The sequence below is a fragment of the Pistacia vera genome, unplaced genomic scaffold (assembly GCF_008641045.1).
Source record: "Pistacia vera cultivar Batoury unplaced genomic scaffold, PisVer_v2 Contig529, whole genome shotgun sequence".
Classification (NCBI taxonomy): Eukaryota; Viridiplantae; Streptophyta; class Magnoliopsida; order Sapindales; family Anacardiaceae; genus Pistacia; species Pistacia vera.
Genome location: NW_022196367.1, coordinates 448,412 through 459,485, shown reverse-complemented (window position 1 = coordinate 459,485; position 11,074 = coordinate 448,412). Strand labels below are relative to the sequence as shown.

Here is an 11,074-nt window from a genome sequence, read left to right as displayed (position 1 = left end):
GGTTCTTCTAAATAAAACATGAAGGGAAGGGAAGCGGTAACTCTAAGAAAGTGGTGTAATGAGATAAATGTCAAAAACCTGTATTTCTAAATGACATCCTATGCTAGGTATGACTTTTTCGAGGTTGAGCCTTTGTATTTTACACTTTGTTTAATATGGGTATGGGTAGGTAGCCTCCAACAATCTATCTCAATCTGATATGCTTTATTTATGTTTTCCCGAGCTTTTGACACAGGTTTGTAATAAGCTCTTTAGCTGCCTCCTTGAAATGTCTTCTTTCTTTCTTTTCTTGCTTTCCTCGAAGAGTTAGACTGCTCGATTGAATGATTTCCACTCTAATTGGACTTAGGATTTGTACTATCAAAGGTGTCTGCTCTTGAATGTAAAACAATAAATCCAATCCCGTCTTTTGATTCTTCACTCTTGAGTTCCCATCGAAAGGAGTATTTGAGGAGTTGTGCTGTATTTGTTGGTTGTGAAATCGCCTTGAATCCTAAATCAAAATGATGATTGAGCTTTAACAATGGGAGACTGACTACCTTAGGGTATTGATTGGCTCAAATGAAAGCTAGTCTCTCCTATGTTAAGTCTATTATAGACATAGACCCTTCACTCCACTCTCATCGAATTCTCATTCTCTTGCATGTACTCCCAACTGGAAATGCATGGATGCGAACTGACACTGGGAATGACATATGAGTTCATAATTGAGTTCCATTTCCTTTTTCTACTTAAACAAAATCGAGAAAGAACTTCCTGTTGACGCTTTCTCTGATTTTCATATAGAAAGCGATAGACCAATGACATCCTAGGTTAGCCGGGACCCATACTTGGTGATGTAGCCCCTCTAGGCGAATTACCCTAGGAACCCACGAACTCAATGTAATAGGAACAAGTTAGTTTGCTTGGAACGTGTTGAGGATGATCGAATTAGAACCCTTAAACTAAGTACTTAAAACCCTAATTTTGAGACGCCACAAAGGTTGATCACTCCCTCTGATAAGTCGAGATTCAAACATTCATTCAAGAACACAAGAAGGCAAGCAAATAGCTTTCTGAAAGTAAACTTCAATTGATAATAATACGTCCCCCAAAAATAACATGGCTGTCCCTTTTTATAAGCAGCAAACTCTAAAAAAAAGCCTAGCTAATTGAAAAAAACGGGTTGGGCTTAAGTAAAAGCATATCGGGCCTAAATAGACCTTAAATAAATAAAAGACTAAAGAATCTAATGATAATTCAAACATAAAAAAAAGCCCAAGATTAAAAAATGAAAATTAAGTCCTAAATTAATCCTCGCATTCAACTTGATCTTCCGAATCTACCCCTTACCTAAAAAGATAATAGATCATCCTTGGTGAAGCTTTGAAATCTTTGAATTTAGTCTTATCCAACTTGATCTTCCGAATCTACCCCTTGCGTAAAAAGATAATAGATCATCCTTGGTGAAGCTTTGAAATCTTCGAATTTAGTCTTAGAGTCTTTTAGTACAGCCTCCACTTCCATGATCAAGCCTTGCAAAGCCTCTTTCATCCTCTTTATCTTTGCCCTAGTCATTGGACCGCCACTTCCTTTCAAAGGATCTTGGGAATATTTGGGAACATCAACTTGGTCAACACCTCGATCTCTATTACTTGGCTTTACGAGGATGTTGTCTTCCCTTCATGAAAATATGATGGCTCATGGAGTTAAACCTGAAATATTGAAGTGAGGTTGCTAGCGCTTGAGGTTAGGGTTCGCTCCCTGATGACATTAAAGATCAGCTCAGTTGATTCGCAGGTCGACTGAGAGGGCTCTCGAAGAGCTCAAATTTAGTAGGAAGACTATGACCATATGCTTAACACATCCCCCTCATGCTTCTCATGGGGACTACACCTGTGCTTGATGACTGCATGAAGCTTGCTGCGACATCCACGTCATGGAAATGTTAGCGGAGTGTTTTGGCGGACCTTCCAACTTCACCCCCAACCCAGCGGGATGGCTTCGAAGATAGTAACGATGGTTCCAAACTTCGCCGAATTGCTGTGGTCCTAAAGCAAAGCTAGGTAGCTCCTATTCTACAGACTTTCATTATGCATTGACTCTCCTTTTGTTACAGTTGGCCTCTCATTTGATTCATGTTTGCTAACCCTTTCTAATAGTTTGATTGCCAATCTGTTTTAGCTTTGTCAGGCTTTCCTTTCTTTTCCTTTCCTGAATCCCCTTGATTGCTCTTTCACGCACTATTCTGTGAATGGCTCCTTGCTGTGTTGATCTGTATTGTATATCGTGTTGTATTTTATTTTTAACCATTGACATTTTCATTCTAGTGCTTATCCTTCCCTCTTTGGCTCTTTATTCCTTATTATGCTATGTGTGATCTCTCTCGGCTAGGTATCGCTGCAAGATTCCTTCTTCTTCTTCTCTTCCATTTTGATCTTTATGACTCTCCCACCTCGGTCTCTCTCCTTTCCTTGGAGTAAAGGAAGGAATTGAATTTGTTTATCCCAATAGTGAAGGAATTTGTCTCTATGCTATGCATATAATTTTTTAAGAAAATGTGTTCAATGGCTACCATGTTTGGAAGTGAAGTACTAGAAGTGTCTTCTCGATTTTAGACTTTCTTTTCTAGATGGATCTCCCTCTTCCCTTTCTCTCCACAAAGAGCTCTTCTATAAATAAAAAAATAGGGAGGCGGAAGCAATCAATGTGATGCGTAAGGTTGGGGCTTTGGGATGGACAAATTCGATGAGAATGTTCTTGCTTTCCCCTTCTATTGGCCTTCAATAAGGGATGAGCCCCTTCATCTGGCGGCTAAGCTATGATCCCCTTTCTTGGCTAAAACTTCAACTGACTTATCGACACTTAGTTTTGTTTTGGCTACTCACGAAATTGCGCCAATAAAGTAATTTGATTTGATTAGACTGATTAGATGATGAGAAGTTGAAAACTCAATCTAGTTAGGGGTACTTGGTAGCCTTAGCCAAAAGGGAACTTTTTGTCTATTATGAACTCGGATCATCTATTTTTTCCCTTGGGGTTGGTGATTGTCCAAATCCCATACTCTATCTTGGCTAATGAGATCGGATAGTTGACTTGGCACTGTGATTGGGAAAATACCTCTCCCTTACCTTTTCTTTTGCTGTTGAAGTTCGTACAACCAAACTGCTTTGATTGGATGCGCCATCCTTCCCTTCATCGTTTAGGTCAATCATGAGATCGGGTGATCAAGAATCAATGCAAGACTCTTCCCCCTCAGAAATGATAATGATAAATCAAATAGAAAGGGAGACCTTCGCTCATGCTGTGCCAGAATTTGAGAAAGAATCCATTATATGCTATGGTGCTTTCCGGAAACTAGTCTAGTCCCCTTTACTTTGCTGGATTTCTTTCATATAGGTCAACGCCAGGTAAATAAGGGGGTCAAGAATCCATTTCCGCTGGCATCTTAGTATATGTCATTCCTTCCGTTCTCTTTCCTAATGACGATTCTCAATAGCATCTATAAGACCTTTACTAGACATAATTCGTCTGAGTAGTCTTAATGCTAGTAGTAGTAAAAAGGGATTCTCCGCTAGAGGTGGAAAATTTGGGCCGGGTTAGGCGAGTTAACCCTAACCCGGCCCGGGAAAATGAGGGTTAAGCCCGGACTGCCAAGATGGCGGTCCGGGTTGACCCTAACCCGGCAGCAACCCTCGGACGGGCCGGGTTGCATAATGGCAACCCGCAATCCGGTGGGTTGCTATTTTGTCCCGTTTTATAGCCGTTGGAAGGGTCTTTTTCGTCATTTTTCTTTCCCATTTTTTCCTATAAATTGGCCCTAAGTTCTCACATTTTTCTCACAACTCAAATTCTCTCATTCTCTCATATTCTTTAATCTCTAATCTCTCAATTATTCATTTATTATTTTTTGCAATTTGCTCATATTTTATTGTATCAAAATTAAATTAATATTTGAAATGTTAACAAACAAAAAAATTGAATTGAATTATTGATATTTGAAAAGTTAATTAAAAACAATTATATTTATTTGAAAAGTTAAATAAAAAAACAAAAACAAAAAAAATAGGAAAATCGGGCTAACCCGGCCCAACCCGCCACCTAACCTGGCGGGTTAGGGCTGGCGGGTCGGGCTAGGCCAGCCATTTTGGAGAAAATGGTGGGCCTAACTCGGCCTGCCTTTGTTGGCGGGCGGGTTAGGCCCGGCCCGCCAAACAAAGTAACCCGCCGCGGGTCGGGCTGGGTCGGGCCAGGCGGGTTACTTTTTCACCTTTATTCTCCGCATTGCCTTGACCTAGACCCTTATTAGTTATTACACACCTCCGTCCAAATCTCTAAGGGCAAAGCTTTTCTATTCATTGACAAGCAGCTATGCACGGAATCGAGAAAATCGCTTATTTTAAGCAAGTAGTCCCGCTACTTGCTTCCTTTGTTATTAGCACTTCCAACTCGTCTGGCTCATCCCGAAATGGCCATTCCTTCACAAAACAAAGTGCTTGCTGTCCAGAACTGTCCGAACAGCCAGTTCTACCACTTCTGACTCTGGATAATCCAATAGCACATTATCATAAATCATAAAACACATCACTGTAAACATCAGCTCCAGACACTACGGCCGGTGCCCGAACTGGCTCGGGAACTCTTTTTGGATCATCCTGAGCATCATTCCTGAGCTCTTGAATCGAAGACTCTAGTACCCGAGTGGATCTTGCACGACGAACAATCAACTAGTACATTGTTCATTGATTTCAGCACATGATCTATCAAACCTCTACCTTCAATGTGTAGGCAAGTGCCTCTCTTGCTTCCTTCCTAGTCATTCTACCATTGCCAAACTTCTTTGTTGCTTTCTTTTCTTTCAATGCATCAACTATCACATTGGCTGCATACTATCGATACAGCAGCTGGTGAGTTCTCTTCTTTCCTTGGCAATAATAGTCGTCAGATCAAGAGCATCTCCTTTGTTTCCTTCCTTTGACCATCAAAGAAGTAGCTCTTGCTTACTTTATTTAAAAAAGTTTCAGTGGAGAAAACAGAAATAGGTTTTGTTTTTTACTTGAGGTTCATATGCAATGACTTTTCAAGATGAGTCCGAGCCATATACCATATATTTTATAAGGTAAGGCCTTATAACTACGTATTTTATCATCCTTTCCATAAAACCTCACTTCATCCACGTCCACCCTCTCTACCTATCTCGTTAGTTGCCTTTTTGGCACCTTCTCTTGTAAGTCGAGTGGCTTTCGCTGGTCGTTTATCATTACCTCTACCTCCTCTCTTTCTCTTTATTAGTCATAGTCGAGCTCTATTACTATATATATATATGTGTGTGTGTGTGTGTGTGTGTAGTGAGGGATCTTTATATGTAGCCAGTCTTTACTGAACTTGACCCAAGCAATGCCCAAAAGTCCCATTTCTTTCTTGGTTCAACCTGCGATTTTCGTCTTACTGAATTGGGATACTCAAAGTCAATCTCTTTTTTTTTTTTTTTTTTTGGGGGGGGGGGGGGGGGTGTGGGAGGGAGGGGGAGCAGGGCTATTAAAGAATGAAGCAAAGGAAATGATTGTTCTAGAATGATTATTCCTCACAATTGCTCTTTGCGGTGCAGTGGAACCGTGGCAATTAGGATCTCAAGACGCAGTAACACCTATGATGCAAGGAATAATAAAACAATTATGATATCTATTCTTCCTCATTTTGGTATTGGTTTTCGTATTACGGATCTTGGTTTGTGCTTTATGGCATTTCCACTATTAAAAAAAAAAAAAATCCAATCCCACAAAAGATTGTTCATGGAACTAATATTGGGATTCTTTGGATCATCTTTCCTAGTATCATCTTGATGTTCATTGCTTATACCATCATTGCTGGTTATACTCAATGGACGGGTAGTAGTAGAACTAGCAATTACTATCAAAGCATTGGACATCAATGGTATCAGACATATAACAATTCTGATGAACAATCACTACTTTGACAGTTATACAATTCTAGAAGATGATCTATAATTGGTCAATCACTTTTATTAGGAGTAGACAATAGAGTGATATACTAGCCAAAACTCATATACAATTATTGTAACATTGCTAATATACCTCATAGTTGGGTTGTACCGTCCTCAGGTGTCAAATGTGCTATACTCGGTTGTTTAAATCAGAACTCTATTTCGGTACAACGAGAAGGAGTTTACTATGGTCAGTGCAGTGAGAATTTGTGGAACAATCATCCTTTACACGTGACTCAGAAACATAGGTCGACTCTTGAGCCACTCTGGCTCACAGCACCGTCTAGGGTGCGATCCACCTGAGAAGCAAACTACTACAACGAGTGACTAGAGCTATAGGGACCCGAGAAGCAAGAATAGATAAGATAAAAGAAGGGGCTAGGCTCTAGTGGAGCAAAGGAGACGGTTAGGATAACAGACTTGAATGTGGAGCCCGAGGGCCGGTGAGCGAGTGGTTAGTGGCCAATAGTGCCCTAGTTGTGGATTCTCTCTGCGGTTGCACTCGAGAAACCAAGAGGCACTCCATACAGAGCAAGCAAGTCTTAGGGATGAGATGCCTGCAAGGACCTCAATTCTCATTAGGAGGTCGAACCAAGGACCTATGGAAGTTGGGGCTACCCTGTCCCCATGGGCAAGGCAACAGTGTCCTGAGGTAGCATGGACTTCTTTTCTTTCTAGGTCAGCAAAGGGGGCCAGTCCAAGATCGTACTGTTCTCTACAAAGACAACAAACGTTCTTAATGGAGGTGCCATTCTCTTTTTGAGTTATGCCAACTTCTTCATGTTTCGTGCCATGGTGAACAAAAAAAAAAAAAAAAAAAAAAAAAAAAAAGTCATCTGATGGAAGCAGAATGACCTGTAACGACAAAGACTATTGATCATTTTCTTGTTTTTAGCCGTTTGTTACAAGTCTGGGAAGCCTGAAATCTTATATATAAGGGATTCCCCAAAATAAAATAGAGAAGGGTGGGTAGGGCTTCCAAAAGGGCCTCCCCCATAATCCTAGTCAAGATAGATAGGAAGGAGCCCTATTACGTAAAGACCATAATCAACCTCTTTCTTTATTTATGTACGCACACCTTTATTTTAGTTTCAGGGTGGGGCCACCCTTCCTCCTACTAATCTGGCCAGTTCCGAACCTGTCTTTCCCACCCCATTCAATGGAGGACTTTTCAATTCTTGCGATTCCAAGCCCCCTTAGCTTATTATTATTCTATTCCAAAAATGCTAATAAACTAGGGTTCCAAACTTTAGCTCGGCTAAATCAAATAGGCTCAATGATCTCTTTCTTCGATAGATCGGTCTGACGCTTCGTGTGGTTATATTTGTACATATTCCGACTCGCTGATCATTATGGATCTAGTGGCATGGTGAGGCAAATGAGGGGGGCGGGGGGGAGGGGGGGGGGGGTACGAAGCTTTGTAGACTCGACAAATCGCTCCACTTATAGAATAAAATGCAAGCAAGGTGGCTTGCTTACTGTCCTAGTAGCGTATGTTGGCGGCAAGGAAGAAGGCATTGGAAAGACTTAAAAAAAACTCAAACCATACGTACTAAAGTAAAGAGGCATTCGGGAAGCGACTAGTTTTTTCTGGCGAAGCTTTTAGAAGGCCGACCACTATATAGAGGGATCCATATACCAATTATGAGCTATCGCTCATGCCTAGAGAGGCGTAGGGCGAGATTGAAGAGCTTAGTGTGAAACGCTCAGGAAAAGAGCAGAGAATGGGTTGTACGCCCTCCAACCCATTAATAATAATGAAGGGCTTTGATGCCAGCAAGCAAGCATCCTTGTAGTTGTTAGTTGTTGGGGAGTAGGGTTCCAAACCTAGTTTTTGAGTCTTTTTTAGAAAATAATAAGCTCCTCTTTCTCTAATAATAAGAAGGTTATGCAGCCTTTCCTTCAGCTAGTTTTGGCTTGCCCCTTATACAGGTTGGAGCTATGAAGCTGACCTCATTATTATGAAAAGGGGAAAGGGCTTTTTCAGCTTGCTGCTCGCTTTCTCGCTTCCGAGAGGCGAAAGGAGCCTGACTTACAATTTTGAAGCCTAGTGTGAAGCGAAGGGATTGGATTTCACCTATGATTAGATTAGTGGGCAAACATGGTTAACTTTTTTTGTGGTCTTGTGTTGTTGAAAGTGAATTTTGAAGTAGGCCTTGCATTATAGAGTTGCTCCCAGCTCACACTATGGTGGAAGAGGTGCCGTAAAGATCTAGGAGTGTGAGCAGTACAAGCTAAAAGGCTTCTATATTGTTAAAAGGGTAGGGGGCATAGATGCCAAACAAACCTGACCCTTATCTATTGTTGTAGAAGCTGTTCCTAGGAAAGATTATGGTTCTTAAGTATCCAATCAATTAATCCCCCAAATCGGCCAGGGAGCTTAAGCGAAAATGAAAGAGTAGGGTGAGGGAAAAAAGGGGGAAGCCACTAAATTGAAGGCTTCACTCCCCTATTTTAACGCTGGTTTAGTAAACAACGAGTATAGTGCATAAGCCCCTTTAGAGATAGGGATGAGTACTACACGAGTTCATAAGTCAACAAGTATAGAACGAGCCTTGTCTACGAGGCAGAGCGACCTCGTCTTGCTTGCTTCTGGCGAAGCTTCTAGCACTAGATAATAAGCATTCTTGTATGGTAGGAATACTACTTTTTAGGCCGATGGAGCAATAGCGAAGCCAAGCTGTATAAAGGCAAGAAGACCTTATGGCATAACAATAGCAAACGACCTACTGATAGCCCTCGAAATGTGACTGAATCTCCTCGATGGGAAGCATTTTATTAGCACCAACAATGCTGAACCTTACATTGCATCCGCTAGCATTTAAAGCTTGGTAGACCCGGCTCACTCTAACCCTTGTCTTATTTCAATGCTTTGAAACCATGGGCAGTGGATGAGGAAGGAAGAGTTCGAGCAAGTAAGCTAGGAATTGCTTATAGTAAGATGCACGGACCCAAGGAAGTAGACAGCTTAGAAGGCTTCTCCAAATCCTGCGAAGCTGAAGCACCCGGTTTACAAATCAATCAAAAGAGCCATAGACAATATGTATCTTATCTTCTATCCTAAGCACGATGGACAAGCACTTAGACCAGAGGATGCCCGCTCGGACGACAAGATCGGATGTCAAATAGGGCGCCCCTTTCTCATAGGCATGACTTTCTAAACAATCAATGACCAAGTCTCACCAGTTTTGAGTTCCAATGAATCCAAGGAAAACTGCACAGCCATAACAAGCTAAAGATCACTACCATCTCACGAATTGGATTCAAACCAATATCAAAAGTTCTAAATAATCTACTGATTAAAGGTTGTAGGGGCAGACTGCTTTACATTCAGCCACTCCACGCCACAGTGACCTTTGAAGCGATCTTCTTCTAATTGCGGGGCGAAATCCGGCAGCCAATTACTGGCTCTGAATAACCAGCTCAGCAAGAAGTTCAATTCTTCCATAACATAACAAGGCAGGGTTGCGCACGAACCAAGTGACGTAGGTGCATAAGAGTACTTCGCGCCATAACCATCTCTTTTTTATAGGTTCTACGGACCAATGGTTGTTGCTTCAGTTGGGAGAAAAGAATCATAGATATGCCAATCATTAGAAGGAAGAACCGTCATAAAAAGATTCCTCGTGTATCATCTGTAGCAAAACTATGAATGGAAGCTAGCAATCCGGACTGTATTAAAAAGGTTCCTGAGACACAACATGGAGGAGTCACAATATTAAGAAACGAGGTCCAAGAATGAAGAAGGGGTAGAATTACTGAATGAATACGAGATGTGGCTAATACCCGAGGCATAAAAGAAGTATTTTCTACGGGATCCCAAACTAACAGCCACCTCGACCTAATTCATGATAAGCCTACCAACTTCCTAGCAAGATGCCTACGGTTAAAAACCACCAACATGTCAAGATCCAAATTTGAATTGGTTCTTGGTCCTGGTCAAAGACCACTGTGTTCGCGCCGGCGGTCCAACAAAGAGGCGAAGTAGTGGTATCTTTCTTTCAATTACGAATGACACACTTCACCTACTCCTTCCCTATGTCCACTAGCGCTCTTGTCTAGAGCGAAGAGAAGGCGAAAAAGTGCCGCCAAAGCAGCATGAACGGGCTTCTATTACTACGTAACAATAGAGCAGGATAGCATTTAGCGCCCACATGTTTGAATTTGAGGGTAAGAAGCTCGCTTGTTATACGGGATCCGACGCATCCAGCAGAGCGAAGCAGCGTTCCATTCTTTTCGGCGACATCCTTCTACATTGGTGGCGAGTGGAGTGCCACAATCCCATTCATCATTTTTTATCTACATAAGCCAAAGCCCATAGCACTGGTGACGTCTCCGACATAAATGCAAGGAGGATGTATAGCTGATATAGGATCTTGTGGAACAAGATTTGATTCTGCTAGCGGTTCGATACGAACAAAGAAATTTCAAACAAAAGGATCGGATCTCATTGATAGGAAAAGAGAGAAAAACAAAGCAATGCCAAGAGCTCCGTCAATCCGCTGTTCATCGATAGACGAAGCTCTCTTTTTATCATCTTGTGCCAGATGCAACAAAAGACTCATCTTTTTTCCTTCTTGCGAACCACGGGAGCGCCTAGCGCCCAGAGGAGCAAAGCTCATTTTCCTTTCAGGGTAAAGCGGCGCATAAAAAAGGTTTGGTCCATCAAAAGTCCGATTCCTTTGTGAATGAAGTTCAGAATCAACAAGGGTTCGTAGAACGAAGGGAGTGTACAACTGGGGCGCAGCCCCACTTTTTTGTTCGTAACGAGGGAGAGATAGAATGGAGTTCTTCACGAAGTTAGAGACAAAAAAATAAAAAAAGTTTCTCTATGGCTCCTTGTTTTGAGACATTATGGCTTTGGGGTCGACCCCGGTAACAAAGAAGGAATCCATAAAAATTTGGGATCCGACACCATGATAAAATACTACCCTCATGATTAGACCATGTCCTTGAGATTTGATAAAAGAAATGTGCATTAGCGGTTAATACATTGTAATTGGATAAGTTATTAGGAATATGACGGAACGAAAGACCAAGGAAAGAAAGAAGAATGCACCAATGCAGGAGTTGCACTAAACGCTGGTGGTT

At 41.6% G+C, this 11,074-nt stretch overlaps 1 protein-coding gene and 1 pseudogene across 1 annotated transcript; both read left to right on the top strand.

Annotated features, from left to right (window-relative positions):
- Positions 1 to 3,637: 3,637 nt before the first annotated feature.
- Positions 3,638 to 6,286, top strand: LOC116107232 (annotated as a pseudogene).
- Positions 6,287 to 10,327: 4,041 nt separating this feature from the next.
- On the top strand, positions 10,328 to 10,965 carry LOC116107215. Its single transcript, XM_031393526.1, has one exon. The coding sequence runs from the start codon at positions 10,328 to 10,330 to the stop codon at positions 10,619 to 10,621; it is 294 nt and encodes a 97-aa protein (XP_031249386.1). The 3' UTR covers positions 10,622 to 10,965.
- Positions 10,966 to 11,074: the final 109 nt, after the last annotated feature.